Here is an 18,155-nt window from a genome sequence, read left to right as displayed (position 1 = left end):
TTGCACTGGTACTATCACTATTACAATACTACTGCAACAGTAAAACTGACCGCAATAGTCACCCCTATAATACAGTAGCCTTACTGATACTGATAAGTTGGGGGTCAACAGATGTACATGTGGATAAGACTTAATAAGATCATCAAGCATCAGGTTACACATAATATGGTTAACTGTTACGGCCAACATACATCCCATAGGTGCAAGAGTGGAAATGAAAGACCCATGCCCAGTTGATATGGCGGTGCAGCGCTTCCAGACAAAGCGCAAGTTTCTAGAATACCGAACTGGCCCATGAAATGCCAGATGAGTTAAGATGATGATAGCTTGGAATCGGAAGACGATGCTCAATGCAATGATGAAAATAGCTCAAACGATGAAGACTCATAAAGACGATGTGAAAAATGACAATATTGTGCTTGCTTGCGCAGGTTTTATATTAGTGAAGTTGTGTCTGTTAGGGAATGACTCTCCCCAAATCTGTTTACCCCTTTTGAGCCGGTTGTATACCATATGCATAATAAAATCAATCATTTTATTAAATCTTATCCACATATACATCAGTTGACCCCCAACTTGTCAGTAAGGCTACTGTATCATAGTGTTTCTGCATCGTCCTGAATATGGGAAATTTGGAAAGACCACATAATGGTTGGGTATAGTCACTCGGCTCCCTGCTGCCCATATAAAAAACTGGTAGACATTCACATACCTCAAAGTTTGCCGCGCCATTGTCGCGCCATTGTGGTAGATTGTCTCTCATCTCAGTTTTGATGGTCCTTGCTGGAAGGTTAAAGAACTCCAGCATTTGGTACCAGTAACTAGCATTAGTGTGTAAACACTCGTATCATCGGCTACGACACGTGTCTGAAAAAATCTAAATTACGGCATGGGATTTTTAATCCAGATACCGACTCCAAACCCTGCGTGAGTGCTCCACAAGGTTCAGTGGGTAGGTGTAAACCACTTGCACCGACCAGTGATCCATAACTGGTTCAACAAAGGCCATGGTTTGTGCTATCCTGCCTGTGGGAAGCGCAAATAAAAGATCCCTTGCTGCTAATCGAAAAGAGTAGCCCATGTAGTTGCGACAGCGGGTTTCCTCTCAAACTCTGTGTGGTCCTTAACCATAAATAAAATGTGTTGAGTGCGTCGTTAAATAAAACATTTCTTTCTTTCTTTCTATTGAGCGCGGGCGGGACGTAGCCCAGTGGTAAAGCGCTCGCTCGATGCGCGGTCGGTCTGGGATCGATCCCCGTCGGTGGGCCCATTAGGCTATTTCTCGTTCCAGCCAGTGTACCATGGCTGGTATATCAAAAGCCGTGGTATGTACTACCCTGTCTGTGGGATGGCGCATATAAAAGATCCCTTGCTGCTAATCGAAAAGAGTAGCCCATGAAGTGGCGACAGCGGGTTCCCTCTCTCAATATATGTGTGGTCCTTAACCATATGTCTGACGCCATATAACCGTAAATAAAATGTGTTGAGCGCGTCGTTAAATAAAACATTTCTTTCTTCTGTTTTCTATTGAGCGCAGATATCAGTGTTTGCACATACCTGTATAAACACTCATTTATTACAGTGAGACAGATGCCCATTCAGTTACTTCGTTACAAAACAATTTTGGGTGTAGCTTGGATTACATGACACAGAAACTCCCTCTCCCGAGTTATTTAATTTGTTTACTATCCTTTACTTATGAAGCGAGTCAGCGTGACTTTGAGATTCTACGTTTTTCCGCACAATATTTTTTTTATCTAACTAGATAATAATTATTAGGGAAAGTGTTTTTGTTTAACGACACCACTACAGCACATTGATGTATTAATCATAGATCTGCTATTGGATGTCAAACATTTGCTAATTTTAACATATAGTCTTAGAGAGGAAACCCGCTACATTTTTAATTTGTCCATTAGTAGCAAGGGATCCTTTATATGCACCATCGTCTGGATTAATTTTAGATAAAAACAACGTTGAAGCAGTTAATGTTATTTTTGTTTGTTCTTTTAAATCGATAGTAATTTCCATCTTTTCTTTATGAATTTTATTGTCCCAAGACAGAGGTTCTCGAATACGATGGCCCGATGTCCGAGGCCAGTGGTTTTTGGATTCGGGTCAGTAAAAGTTACTCTGTGCGATCCCGACCCATCCATGACATCATTATACCTACCGATGTAAGTTTATTCAAGTTATAAAGTGTAAACAAAAGTTCATGGCCTCAGATTACAGTTATCTTCCCATTTGGTTGTCGAAAATCCGGAAGTTTGACCGCGCAAGTAGTCTGCTGTTTGACTGTGATTATTTCATGGCAGACAGCTATGAAGTGGCAACTGTTTGACTGAAGTGACAGGGGATAGCATGTAGTTTGTAAACATGTGTAAATTGTTGACATTGAAGACTTGTTTGTGGTAATTCCGGCCCATGCAAAAGTAGTGCTTTTTGTGTAAAATGGGTGTACTCCGGCCTGGTTTAGAGGGTGTGTCTGTTTGAACCAATATGCTGGGAGAAAGAGCTGGACAACAGGGGTTGTCCTTTTCAGGGTATGTGTCCCCCATGCAGGCAAAGGTACATACAAAACTTCACGGGCCTGCTGATATTAATAAAAATGTTATAGCCACTAAGGCTATATAGAAACATGTAGCGAAATTAATTGTGGTCTGAGGCCTCGTCGTATCGCCGCCATTTTCTTTCTTTTTGCACTAGAACCCAAACATCTGTTACTCTAATACTAATATTAGTACAGTGCAAGCGTAATATGCAAAACGGTAACCAGTATTTTATTAGTTTAAAGGTTGCAAGCACCATTTACGTTCGCAAAACTTTAAAAGTGTAAATTATTAATTTAATTTATAAAATATATCATAAATTGCAAAAAATCTAAACAATAAAAATTAAATACACAATAGAAAAATTTAACGAAGTATCTACATTAAAAAAATTACTAATGTGGTGTGGGGTGGGGTCGGGTTGGGGTTTGAATGGTATAAACTGAAATACATGTATACAATTTATGCTAATAAAGGTTTTTGTTTCTTTCTTTTTTTCTTTTTTTCTTTTTTATTATTATTATTATCTATCTATCTATCTCTCTCTCTCTTTTGGGGAGAGGAGTTCCCATTCTTGAAGATATTAAAAGTAGGCCTACTCTCCTTAAAAGTTGATAATTAGACTAGTCTTAGTTGTCAATCATCCTGTATCTCAAGCGATCCTTGGTAGTTAATAAAACCCCGGGTGTTAATATAATGCGGGTCTTGCGCAATAAGGTACCAGTTGCGAAAATTCTTTGTCGCATCTTTCTCACATTTGAAAGGTAAGGCATAACATTGTTCAAATATGTCAGTTATTGATCACACCTATATGTACATATTGTATATGTTATTTTGTTTTCACTTTTCAAAATGTACGTGTGATGACAACCTGCAAATTTTTTTCAGCAGAATGTGTATTTTAAAAGCAGGCTTTGAAAAAACGTCAGAGTAAAACAAATCGCTCAAACAGTTGAAAAGGAACACGGCGAGCTCCTCGAAATAACCCTGCTGGTCATTAAAGCGGCAGTATCCGGAATATTTTCATTATAGAACAGAAAATCCAATTACGTTTGGTGCATATATGACGCCACACTCCGCATTGATTTCACTACACTGGCTTATCCAGGTAAAAATCAAAGCCAGCATTTCGAATGTGGGACACTTTTGACGGGCTCGTACCGATCTCGGTTTTCATTGGCTTAAGTGTGGAATTCCCCAACAAGAGATCACGTGAGGATTCGCAATTTTTAAACAAATTTAACTGTCTTGATTGGGGGTCGTCTCATATCTCCAAAACATATTTATATCCATAGAGGTGTGGTACAACGCTTTTCCAGGGGTCGGTGGGTGGGGGATTTGCCGCGAAATTTTTACAGTGGCCAGCTGTTGGCATACGCGTTACATGTAACGGGGTATTACTAATAAGTAACGCTCTAGGGGTAGAGGAAGAGGGTATTGTGTTCGATTTACGTAATATTTGTCATGTATATGTTATTTTTATTCATTACTTAGACCTAAAAAGGTGTTTTCTTGGAAATGCGCGGTCAGTCTTGGATCGGTCCCTATCGGCGGGTATATAAAAGACCATGGTATGTGATATCCTGTCTGTGGGATGGTATATATAAACGATCCCTTGCTAAAAAAAAAATGTAGCGGGTTTCCAAGGCGCATGTGCAGGGATTTCAGCGGGGTTGGGGTTATAGAAGTTTATATGGGGCCATTTTTTTTTAAGCTTGGGCAAGTAAGGGTTTCGACCTCCAATACCCTCCCCCTGCACATGCACCCGATTCCTCTCTAAGATTATATGTCAAAATTACCAAATGTTAGACATCCAACAGCAGATGGAAGGAAGGATAGGATATGTTTTATTTAACGACGCACTCAACACATTTTATTTACGGTTGTATGGCGTCGGATGATTATTAAATCAATATGCTCTAACTGTGATGTCGTTAAACAACTCACCCCCCCCCCCCCCTCAACTTTACCCTTTCCAAACGAAAGAATATTTATTTGAATTTGTCGATTTTAACACGAAACATTAAGAAGTGAAAACGTTCATTGTCTACTTTAGTATATTTTATTTAAAAAATATATACATGATTAATTTGTTACTAGTATACAAACTAAACTTTGAAAGTTCTACTAACACTTTATAAAATATTAATTCTGAAATAGGAAGGTACGATTGTCGATAATACGTTGTCAAGATCAAATCGGTTTTAATGAAAGACTATAGTACCGTATCCTCAACCGAACGTTCTTCGTACAGCGCAAGATTTCTCTTTTAATTTTTTGAGACGAACCCTACAATTTGAAATCGGCAAACGCATCTGTTAACTGTAACTGACAACAGGCTGTCGTTTGTGCTTTGCCGAGCTATGGCGGCACAGGCGACCAATCAAGCGTATACTTTTGACGATCTCCGTTCATAGCGAACACACACGAGTTTTTTAAAAGTGCATTTGAGCTTGTATTTCATATTCGTACATGATGTTATAATATGGTAACCAGACACTGTAACTTTAAAACACTTTGTTTTGTAAATTGTATATTATCAGTATTTCTTACACACGGGGTCCCGTTGGTGAGAACACCATGCGTTATTTGTTTTACAATACATAGTTGTTCACACATGTACGTTGGTTAATAATTTCAAGACATACGACTGGCTGCTCCTAGGTGATGACCAAGTCACTAATGTTATACGTCCAATAAAAAACAGCACGTTGGAAATCGATTACACTGTGACGTATAGTTAACCTATGACGCGTAAGTCAGCTTCAAGTGCAACGCTGTAAATACCTTTTGGTCAAAAAATTGTTAAACTTTGTTTAAAACCTGGAGATTTCTTTTAGGATATGTAAGAAATAGAATAATACATTCGTGTCCGTTAGATACCATTTATTTCACAACTCGTTGTTTAAAAACGTATCAAACTCGCTTTCGCTCTTTAAAACAACTCGTTGTGAGATAAATGGTATCTAACGGCCACTCATGTATTATTCTCTATAGGTAGCACTAAACCAAATAACATGTGGCTGTACATTAATTGCATATAGTTAACATGGTGGCTTATGGGGTTTTATTTGGTACAGTACAACCTTTACATAAAGCATGTTAGTTTTCTATGGAATAGGCCCCCTCCCGAGAGAAACATTGCAGCCGCGTTTGCATTAGGCCTAGAACAAAAACGATTATATTAAGAAGAAAAACATAATTTAAAAAAAAAACATAGTGTAAGTACGGATCTGTAGACTTATAGATTTATTTTTAAATTGCATGTGCCATACGTAGGCCTAGTGCTTATACAACTGTCAATGGTAGTCTTTTAAACAGACAATCATTCCAAGTATGTAAATAGCTCCCGAAGGTGATTAAATTTTGATAAATATATTCTTTTACTATAAATTTGTTACATGTAACAGTGTGTTAATATAAACTTAAAAAATACATATTGTTTCAGGGAAATAAACGTACTGTAATACATGTAGTTTAAAAGTGTATATGTACATTATGTAGTTGTGCATCTACAAATTGCACTTACCATTAATTACATCTTTTTCAAGAGATTCATTACATGTAGTACTCACACCTGGCTTGTTTCATGTTCAATATATGATCAGAGTTACTTGCTTAGCATGTATTTGATAATTACATAAACAATAACTATCTGGTATTTGCATTTTCAGTCCAAAAGAGTGGACTTTTTTGTCCAGTGTCATGCTAGAAATTATCATAACACAGTCAACATACTCCCACAAAAAGTAAAAGTAGTATGACTGTAATAAGGCTTAGCAGTTATTGTAGAATAAAATGTTGGGTTTTTGCAACATTTCCCCAAAATAGTCTAAGAAGGCTAAAAAGAAGTGGAGGGGAGAAGAAAACCATTTTAAAAATAATAATAATAAATAAATAAACTGAACAAATATTAACATTTCCAGTTTCAGGATATTTATATAAATAAATTCTGGATTATAATTTGGAAAGTATATTGTTGTTATGGCATGTATCACACGCACACATACACCCCCATTTACTTGCAGGTAGAATGAATGTGAGGTGATACACGTTTTATATCTGTACTGCCTCTATGTGTTGATACGCTTTTTATATCACTTTTATTATAGTAAATGTTAACATTATCGGAAATAAAATTTGATTTTGTACAGTGGAATCTCCTCCAATTGTTGCATTTACCAAAGACTAGCATGCAGCTAGTCATGGCCGATTTGTTATGTTGGTTAAATTATATCACAGTGACAAGAAAATGTCGAAAGTGTGTTGGTTAAATGAATGAATGAATGAATGAATGAATGTTTAACGACACCCCAGCACGAAAAATACATCGGCTATTGGGTGTCAAACTATGGTAATGCAAACAAATAAAGTGATGATCAACATCAATATAAAAATTCAAGATTTAAATAAAAACAGTGTAAAGAACTGTGCAAAAATACAAATATCACAGATAGATACTGACTTTTATTCAAAATTTCCATTTTATGTCGAGAAAACAAGGGGATTTGTGCTGTATTGGCCATTCTCAAAGAGAATGTTACACCCCTGCACCACGGTGAGGTTACAGCACACGCAAGGGTACGTTGGTTAAGTTACTTAAGTTACACCACAGTGACAAGAAAATGTCGAAAGTGTGGCAAGCGTTACGTTGGTTAAATTGCATGACAGTGACAAGAAAATGTCGAAAGTGTGGCAAGCGTTACGTTGGTTAAATTACATCACAGTGACAAGAAAATGTGGAAAGGTGTGGCAAGCGTTACGTTGGTTAAATACATCACAGTGACAAGGAAAGGTGTGACAAGCGTTACGTTATTTATTTTAAGGAAGAGGTTGTTATACAGATTAGGAATGAGGGAATTAAAAAGCCACAGTTTGTGTTACGTAACGTAATGTGAAAAACATTACAATTAAACAAGCATTCCGTTTCTTCTTTTACAGCCCACAAGACCATGGCGAGAACTGTGGTCGTCTTGTTTGTGACTACGTGTGCTAGCCTTGTTCTGAGCAGTGCCTCTCAATATCCGAGGTCAAGGTTCAAGGCAGCCGTGTACGAGCACAAGGTCATTTTGCCAGAACCTAGCTATATACCAGTGTCCCGCCAGAAGGCGCTGTCGCTCATGTACCAGAACCTGGCCGTGTACAAAACCCAGACCGAGGCTGCAGGCAGGCAGGTGAGACAAGGCTCACGTTCAACCAGCAAACGTTTCGCCACCGTTCGCGAACTATTTGATTGGTCCCCAACGTGGTCATATGGTTTACTGTGAAGCACATAAACTAGTCTAGCGGACGCTAGGGACAAGTGGTTGACTGAACTTACACACGGTCTAAGTTCAGCCACTAGGAGCAGAAAAACGTCCGCTAGATTGGTTTATACCCTTCACTGTAAATGAAAAGTCCACGTGGGGAACCAATCAAATAATTATCCTAAGTTAGCCAGCCATTTTTCGCTAAACGTTTGCAAACTATTTTGTCTGGTTCCTGCAGTGGTTATTTGGTTTAACGTGTTGCGTAAAAACCAGTCTAGCAAGTTATATATAATAATAATATATAAAATAAAATAAAAGACCCACTCTACAAATTATAGATCTGTCTTTAATTGCCCGAGTAATTTAATTAGATTTAATTTTATTTATCAGCTAATCAACAACAGATCAATCCAAGTAAATGTTAAAGGGACTGTCCTGAGTTTGCAGCCATTGTAAGATGGTTGCCATAACAGATCCTTGTTGGCGACTACTATTTCATACTAAATATATTTTCTTGTTTAGAATACCAGTGTCTGTGTATCGAATGTGTTTGCGGTCGTATACTAATGTTTGTAGCACTCAGGTTTTAACTTTAATTCGTGATATATATTATTTCGTACGTACTAAATTATTGGGAGGTATAATCCAGTCTGGGTTACTATAAGCATTAGGACAATATTAATCACCTTGTAAATACAGACATTTATATTTTTAAAAAGGAAAATGTATTTAGTGTTACGTCATCGAAAAGGGTCTATTGGTCGGAAATATTTTACAGTGGTTGTAAATTCAGGACTGTCCCTTTAATTCATTCTTTTCCAAAGAATCAATTTTGGAAAATGGTATACCACAAGGCTCAGTCCTTCCTTTGTTTGAAACGCACCACTGTTTTAAATAAACTGGGTCGTTAGTCGTTATGAAAGTCTGCAAAGCCCCACTAATCAAGTTAATAAAATAGCAGTCCCTACCAGAGACAAATGTTCTCTATTGGCCAAGAACAATGTGAACTGAACAATTAAAATATATACCTGGGTATTGGGTGTAGGCATGGGACTCTTGTGATGTATATAGACACGTGTGCGTGCTTACCTGTGTGTAGAAAGGAGTTCTAAGAGTATATCATACTTTTAGCCGTTTCACTAACATCTGTATAAGCATTTTCGTCTCTTTTCACAGAATGTAGACATTTTGGTTTTTCCGGAAGATGGCATTTATGGAATGATGTTCAAGATAAGAAGACAGGTGGCGCCGTATTTAGAGTACATCCCAGATCCTAAACAGGAAAGCTGGAACCCTTGCACGGAGCCTGGGAGGCATGCTAACACAGAGGTACAGCAGTATCTGAGTTGTCTTGCGAGGAATAACACCCTCTACCTTGTAGTAAACATGGGAGACAAGCAGCCCTGTTCCATCAAGACTGACCCAGGATGCCCATATGACGGACAATATCAATTTAACACCAATGTCGTTTATGGTCCCACGGGAACTTTGATCGCTAAATATCATAAAGAGAACCTTTTCTACGAGACCCAGTTCAACAAACCAAAGAACGTTAATTACGTACATTTCGAAACCCCTTTTGGTAGATTTGGGGTTTTCACGTGCTTCGATATAATGTTTCGCGAACCACCAATCACATTAATAGAGAGATACGGTATAGGAAATGTTGTTTTCCCCACGGCATGGATAGATGCTCTGCCGTTATTGACGTCCATCCAATTCCATTCTTCCTTTGCCGTAAAAATGGGAGTGAATCTTTTGGCAGCAAATATACACTTACCCTACACGTTTCATCATGGCAGTGGTATTTATACACCTGATACCAACGCAGTCTATTATTACAACTGGTCTGTATCGAGTGGCGGAAAGCTGTTGATTTCTGAAATTGATGTTGTCAGCCAGGCCCCGCGTCGTTTCGCCATCTCGCGCGAGGACAAAACACCACACCGTATGTCCAGTGGAACTGAGTTCCCATCTGTACTTTTCCATGACGTATTTAATTTCGTGCTCCTTAAGGGGACACGAGGATCACTATCAGTGTGCAACAATAAACTGTGTTGCTATCTAGATTTTGAGAAAGATGGAAGTGGCATCAACAACGACGTGTATGCTTTCGGCGCTTTGGACAAGCTCCATACCTACAGCGGACATTACTACCTTCAGATATGCACCTTGATACGATGTGCAAATTCTATGAAACAAAGTTGTGGGTCTCCAGTTTCTTTTACCAAAACAAGATTCCGTTACCTACGTATTAACGGAACCTTCGGCACTCCGTACGTATTCCCAGCGGTGCTGCTTACAGACGGTGGACAACTGAAGCTGGCGCCAAAACAGTGGACGTTTAATGACCTGGTTCTTGAATCTACTCGGCGATTTGATTTCCCACTTCTCTCTGCCGACTTGATTGGTCGAATGTATGACCGAGACGGAGATGTAAACCCATTTTGGGTTGGACGCTAAATACAGACAATTTTCATTATTGTGGGTCACTGAGGGGTCAATATTTCGAAGGTTGTTATTGGGTGTTTGTTTGGGTTTTTTATTATTGTTGTGGTTGTTTTGTTGGCTTTTTTCTTCCTTTTTTAATTTTATTTTATTTTTTTTAATTTATTTTTTATTTTGTTGTTTTTATTTTTATTTTTATTTTATTTTTATTTTAATTTTTTTGAGGGGGTGGGTGTGTGGAATGTTTTTTGTTTTCCAACTTTGATACGATTTCATTTTCAGTACAGAACACCTCTACGCAAAATATGTTTGTTTTATTTTTTTAGTTAAACCAGTACAGCCAATACCAAAAGAATCATTTGTTTAATCAGCTTTTATTTCTGGCATGAAGGTTTGCTTTGCTTAAAAACACCATTAGAAATATATAATCTTAGAGAGGAAACCCACTACATTTTTCCAGTAGTAGCAAGGGGTCTTTTATATGCACCATCCCACAGGCAGGATAGCACACACCACGGTCTTTGGTATGGCTGGAACGAGAAATAGCCCAATAAGTCCACCGACGGGGATCGATCCTAGACTGACCGCGCATCAGATGTGCTCATTACCACTGGGCTACGCCAGGCCCCTTCTGGCATGAATGTACCACTATGGGTATGTACAATTGTTTCTGAAGAAAGGTTTGTTTTCCTCATTACCATAGTTTGACAGCCAATAGCCGATGTATTTTTCGTGCTGGGGTGTCGTTAAACATTCATTCATTCATTCATTCATTCTGAAGAAAAGGGGTGGCAGAACGTGGTCCAGTGATAAAGCGCTCGCCTGATGCACGATCGGTCTAGGATCGATCTCCGTCAGTGGTCCCATTAGACTATTTCTCGTTTCGGCCAGCGCATCACGACTGGTATGTCAAAGACCGTGGTGAGTGCTATCCTGTCTGTGCATATGAAAGTACCCTTACTACTGATGGAAAATTTGTAGTGGGTTTCCTCTCTAAGATTATATAGCCATTAGCCGATGATTTGTTGTTAAACAAAGCAAACTAACTTTAACTGAAGAAAAAATTAGAAACGGAATCTGATGTACTAATGTTTTGGTTATTTCTCAAATACTGAATTGTTTTTCAACTTTATACTTAAAATATGAAATAAAATTGGTTATTAGATGACAAATATTTGGTCATTTTTGACACATTGTCTTAGAAAAAAACCCGATACATTTTTCCATTAGCAGCAAGAGATCTTTCATATGCACTTTCCAATAGACAGGACAGCACATACCACAGCCTTTGATATACCAGTCATGGGGCACTGATTTGGGATGGGGGAAAACTTAATCACAGGATGGGTCCATTGAGGTAGCTCGATCCTACGGCGCAACCATTTAGGAGAGGGTCGTATCGACCGAGCTAGGTCCCGCTCCTAGGAGAAGGGGCAATGCACTATCGTTTAGAGTTCAGAGTGGCCCAATGGTCACCTTACAGATTCCGACGACAAAGTAAAAGTGGTATGAGATTACAATGAGATAGGTCGTCAGTGTGGGATCTGATTATCTGCTGGTGGTGACATGGTTGTTGTTGAAGACGGCGTCGAGGGAGTTGTAGAAGATACTTCAGTTATATGAAGGAAAGACGAAATGTTTAATTTAACCATGCACTCAACACCTTTGTTTTAATTTACGGTTGTAAGTGGCGTCGTACATATAATTAAAGTCCACTCCGGTAAGATAAGAAACATACTGCCGCCAATCCAGGTGCTTCTCTTTAGTTTTCAGCGAGTTGCGAGTTTTAACGACTCAATGGGTAGGTGTAAGACCACTACGCACTCTTATTATCTTCTTTTCTTTTGTAATAGACAAAAACGTACTTGGGTTTTTTTTTTCCTCTCTCTCTCTCTCTCTCTCTCTCTCTCTCTCTCTCTCTCTCTCTCTCTCTCTCTCTCTCTCTCTCTCTCTCTCTCTCTAACCACTAACAACTAACCCACTGTCATGGACAGACAGTCCAGATAGATGAAGTGTGTGCCCAGGAAAGCGTGATTGAACCTTAATTGGATATAAGCACGAAATTAGATACTTTTAAAATTCTGAGGTCTTTTTACCTGTTGGTTGGATGGTTGTCGTAGGCAAATCTGCGGCGATTGAATAAGTTGAATCTGTAAAAACAAAACAGCTTTGATAGATTGTTTTTACTAACAGTTTGAAATTTTGTCATTCACTTGACCAAAGTGGAAACTTCAATATATATTTATAACTATACACCCCAAAATAAATAAATAAATAAATAAATGTTCCCTTTTAACTTGAGAAGAGATTTTTTCTCTAGCATGAATTTTTTTTTTTTTTTTTTTTTTTTTGGTGGCGTCGAACATATAATTAAGGTTCACACAGATAAGATAGGAAACCCAGCCTATCCAAGTGCTTCTCTTTCTTATTAGCAGCAAGGGACCTTTTATAGCTACCATCTCACAAGTAGGATAGTAACCATATAATGTATTACACTGCCTTCGTTGGTCCTTTACCTGTACGAAAGACCCGTTTTGTAAAATTATTACTTCTTATCATATACTAAAACAAGATGAAATTTCAACATATGATGACGCTTTTACTTTTGTTTTGCCTTAGAATAGGCATCTATTCCTTCATAAATATATAACCAAAGTATATCATTTATAATTCTTTATCTTTTTTAATCTTAAATTTCACATTTTCCTGCTCAATCTATTATTGATTTCTATAATTATCGATCATCATATCGGTAGAGCGAAACCGATCACTAACCGATATAGTATCTTGTCCGTCTAGTCATTGTGATTAGCAAAAGAAGAACACGTGTCATGACGTCGTTAACATTTCTTAGCTGAGGACTCAGACCCATGATAATGCTGCACACGTTTTGTGAGGGAAACTGGGTTTGATTTTATTCTTTGTGTAGTAGGGATTAGAGCAGGGCAGTGATAATCAATTGAAAGGAGGCAACAAACGGGAAAAGGCATTCACTAAACTGGAATGGTCGCGCAGACCTTATATATTATTTCAACTTGCTTGCTAGTTAGAAAACATCCTCTCCCACCCACCCACCCCAAACCTTTTCCTGTTTGGACGGAGAAGCTGGAGAAAGTCGACACCTGCACCCATGACAGGCGTGTGCTAAAACAGCTTCTTCTGAAGTTTATTTTGTTTAACGACACCACTAGAGCACATTGATTTATTAATCATCGGCTATTGGATGTCAAACATTTGGTAATCTTAGAGAGGAAACTCGCTACATCTTTTATATACACCATCCCACAGACAGAATAGCACATACTACGGCCTTTGATATACCAATCGTAGTACACTGGCTGGAACGAGAAATAGCCCAATAGGCCCACCGACGGGGATCGATCCCAAACCGACCGCGCATCAAGCGAGCGCTTTACCACTAGGCGACGTCCCGCCCACGCTTCTTCTGAACGAGCACGTTAAAACCTATGACTTGACCTGACCTGACATGACCTTAGAAATCTGATCAGAGGTCTTACTGAATGCTGGTCAACTCGCCCAAAAACCAACTCGCCCCCTTCCAACTCGCCTCAGTGTTTGGACAACTCGCCTCAAACTTTACTGTCCGTAAATAATTGTGACGAACTTAAAAATGGACGTCTACAACTTTGGTGTCATTTTATTTATTAATATTATATTTAAACTCCGCTATTATGACCACTTATTAAAATGGTTTTATAAAAAATAATCTATTTACAATGATGAATGAATTGTCAAGCCTATTTTAACGACGTTTGTGAGTTTGTCCCTTATTTCCTTAAATGAATGATCAGGCAAAGTTTTTAGACTGGATTGGTGTGCATATGCAACACTATTTAATGCACATTATTGCTTAAAATATTGGTATATATAATTAATAAAACGGTAATGATATGTGTTGACTAAAGGGTGTGGGGCGAGTTTACCAACAGCTGGGCGAGTTGACCAACAGCTGGGGCGAGTTTACCAACAGCTGGGGCGAATTGACCAACAGCTGGGGTGAGTTGACCTACAGCTGGGGCGAGTTTACCAACAGCTGGGGAGAGTTGACCTGCTCCCGTCTTGTTACCTGCTGTTGGTTGAATGATTGTAGGTAAAGCCGCCGTGGTTGAATAAGTTGAATATGTAAATAAAAACAGCTTTAGTCAATTGTTTTTACTAACAGTTTGAGGTTTTGTCATGCACTAGATCAAATAAAAGTGGAAACTTCAACATATAGTTATAACTATAGCCCCCAAAGTAAATAAATAAATAAATAAAAGTTCCCTTTTAACTTCAGAAGAAATATTTTCTCTAGCGAAAGAAGACCTATTTTACTGAGCCTTGGATCTACACACACCCCCCCCCCCCCCCCCCACCTCCGCACTCTTCCCACACGTACGTTATTTTAGGCTAAATATATAGGCCCTTGTGCTATAAAATGATGGTCGAATACTTTTGTTTCGTATCCTGTAACACGTGTAGAACACCTCTCCACGCACGGGGCCCACCGGTCAAAAGTATCCCTAGGAGGTACAATTTGCCATATAAACTCATTTACACCCGGAAGTAAACCTACCCATGGGTGGCAGTTTTCCCCACAAGTCATGAAGTGAAGCAAATCGTGTTGCCCTTCCGTGCTAATAATACTCCGAAGGCAAATACGTCATATACATGTAAGCATTCTAGAGTAGACATTGGGAACTTCTCTCTCCACTATGTCTTCAAACGTTTCTGACATAGATACATTCCATCAGATGCTGTTTCTTGTCCTCTGTCATATCTATAGAGAATAATACATGAGTGGCCGTTAGATACCATTTATCTCATTAGTTATTTTTAAATGTATCTAACGAGCGAAAGCGAATTTGATACGTTTCTAAATAACGAGTTGTAAGATAAAATGGTATCTAACGGACACGAATGTATTATTATATTTCTTACATATCCTCAAAAAACTGATTTTAAGCAAATTTTAACATCTTTTTCGACTAAAAGTTATTTAGAGCCCTTGTACTTACGCGTCACAAATAAATAATTGTCAGGCAAACTATACGTCACAGTGTAATCGATTTCGACCGTGCTGTTTTTTTTCATTGGATGTATGGCATTGGTGACCAGGGTCCAATTTCACAAAACATCGTAAGCATAGTTGTGCACGTAAATGTAAATCTACGAATAAACAACAGTTCTCATTACTGTTAGAAGAACAACAAATAAAGTTTGAAGCGTGTCATTTTCTGTGGAAATAGATGCCAAACACATGTAAACGCTTGACCGGATAACTGCTAATCGCAGACGTAAACTTACGATGTTTTGTGAAATTGGCCCCTGGTCGTATGTCTTTAAATTTTTAGCACACGTACATGTGTAACCTAGTATGTGTTATCAGAAATAACGAATAATGTTCTCGCCAACGGGTGTGTAAGAACAATTATTATTTACGTCACGCTCAAACTTAATATTATAGTTTGCATGAAATTAAGTCGTTCTGGTATTTTGTCACAACATCTGTATCTGTCCATGGTCAGACAGAAAGTGATTAAATAAAATACTCTACGTAGACCTACATTAATCATGTAGAAGTAACATGGCTGTGTCATTTACCCCTAGCTATAAATTTACAACAGGGAGTAAAATATCTACAAGGACAAACTAGGTTAAAGCATTCTAGCGTCTCTTCAATAAAATACCTGATGACAATGTTAATGCAGGCATGGCGAAAGCAAGTAGACATCGGGGGGAGGGGTGGGGGGGTATATTATTTGAAATTGATAAGTGTCTCCGAACATTTAGCGAGACAATTATAATATCAATATACATAGGAAAGACACATAGTTGACAATTTTTTTTTTTTTTAATATCCACAGTCTTTTGTTCAATAGTCCCCAAATTTCCGAGCCATATAAATAGATAGGTTTTATAATTTGGTTCATCAGTTTGATCCCAAGTTTTGGAGGTATTAACAATTAAGAAAATTTGCTTTTAAATTGAATATAGCTTGCCTAGCTTTGCCCCGTATATTTTGAGCGGGGACTTTTATTTGTCCATTTGAATCAAAAATAATTCCTAAATAATTGTATGTTTTAACACAATCGATCAGATAATTATTCATGTAAAAAGGTCAATACAAAGTTTCCGTATTAAAAGTGTCCAAGCTTGACTGAAAGCCAGTAACTGTTGATTAACTTAGCTAAAAATAGAAGATAATATAATCTTCATACGCATGTCAGTTGATAATTTTAATGGCTAGCTTAAGCGTGTCGTTATAACCCAAATAGTCAGGTATACCATTAACATAAAAACAATATATAGGATAAGGCTTGAAACTTCGCTCTGTTTTTTCTACGAGGTCGACTAGTTTTGATTTATTGTTTTTCTACATACTTTCTTCAGTTCTAAAACCTTTTTATTTGCCACTTATATTATTTCGCAGTAGTTTTAGAAGTATTCCTTTTCTCATTATCAAATGATTTCTAAAAGTATTTAAAGAAGCAAGCACAAAGAGGACCGCCCTGTCGACTGTCTATCAAAGTTTTAAGAGTAAACATAATTTCAGTTGCTCGTCTAGATCTTCTTAAAATGCACCTTGTTCACTACAAAACAAGTGCACGTAAAATTAGTTGTAATTCACGTAAAAATGCGTATATATATATATATATATATATATATATATATATATATATATATATATATATATATATATATATATATATATATATATATATATATATATATATATATGATAACATATCTACGCACATGACATACATAAGCGTACGAGGCGGGGCAAATCCTCAAATTTGGGCAAAAATTATAAAAATATCCGAAAATGTGCTAAACTGAGGCCTTTGTACCATGTATATCTATCATCATTCTGCACGTAAAATTAGTTGTAATTCACGTAAAAATGCGTAGTGACTCGTTTGCAATCCTATATAGCTGTTTAGCAGCAATGCTCCAGATTCGGGCAGTTTTGTTTAATTCAGGCAAAATCCAGCCTGTCCTACATATACCGGGTGTCATTTCATTATACAATAAAATAAAATAAATAAATAAATAAATACTAGTAAATTTATAAATGGTAACTTTAGTGGGTTCATGATATATGACATATTACATCACATAGCGTAAAACAATAGTGATAATAATTGTAGCATCATCGTTTTAGGATAAATGACAACAACTGCAAACGGGGTATGTGCTTTCCTGTCTGTGAGAAAGTGCATAAACTATCCAATCTAATTAAAATTAGCTCCACTATTACATGTGGATCTAACAGCAGCCAGTTGGAGCTCATGTCCACCAATCAAAACCTTACTTGCAGAATCATGCCAGTGATTTGAAAATAATTTGAAAATATTCCGAATTATCCTGAGGGTATACGATATGTTTCATGTGAATTACGAATGCCTTATTTAGACCAGTAGAACTAATTTTCATCAGATTGCTAACAATACTGCGTAGTCTCCAATGTCCAGGTAACATTTCGTCTGTAAATATTGACCAATCACACTTCGCCTTTTATAACGTTATTTGGGAGCATACAAATTCTAAAAATATCGGGCGAGTCTATTTTATTGGCCGCAGTACAGCGAACCATACCAATACGTACGGGATGGGTTATCAGTCTTCAAGTTTACATTAAAAATTATTTATTTATTTATAAAAAAAAACAAAAACAAAAAAAATCAGTCTTCAGTTTTACATTACAAATTATTTATTTTATAAAATAAAACATGTTTTAAGGCATTCGTAATTTACACGAAACATGTCGTATACCCTCAGGATAATTCGGAATGTTTTCAAATTATTTTTTAAATCACTGGCATGATTCTGCAAGTAAGGTTTTGATTGGTGGACATGAGCTACAAGTGGCTTCTGTTAGATCCACATGTAATAGTGGAGCTAA

At 37.5% G+C, this 18,155-nt stretch overlaps 1 protein-coding gene across 1 annotated transcript; it reads left to right on the top strand.

Moving 5' to 3' along the window:
* Nucleotides 1-7,501: 7,501 nt before the first annotated feature.
* LOC121383811 (pantetheinase-like) lies at nt 7,502-11,106 on the top strand. Its single transcript, XM_041513910.1, has 2 exons — nt 7,502-7,723; nt 8,975-11,106. The coding sequence occupies exons 1-2, from the start codon at nt 7,502-7,504 to the stop codon at nt 10,259-10,261; spliced, it is 1,509 nt and encodes a 502-aa protein (XP_041369844.1). The 3' UTR covers nt 10,262-11,106.
* Nucleotides 11,107-18,155: the final 7,049 nt, after the last annotated feature.

This window comes from Gigantopelta aegis, chromosome 10 (genome assembly GCF_016097555.1).
Source record: "Gigantopelta aegis isolate Gae_Host chromosome 10, Gae_host_genome, whole genome shotgun sequence".
Lineage (NCBI taxonomy): Eukaryota > Metazoa > Mollusca > Gastropoda > Neomphalida > Peltospiridae > Gigantopelta > Gigantopelta aegis.
Note: the sequence above shows the minus strand (reverse complement) of the source record. Positions and strands in the feature narration are given on the sequence as shown.

Coding starts and splice junctions, on each gene's coding strand:
- LOC121383811 (XM_041513910.1), top strand. CDS start 7,502: ATGGCGAGAACTGTGGTCGTCTTGTTTGTGACTACGTGTGCTAGCCTT. Junction 7,724..8,974: donor CCGAGGCTGCAGGCAGGCAG/GTGAGACAAGGC, acceptor CTCTTTTCACAG/AATGTAGACATTTTGGTTTT.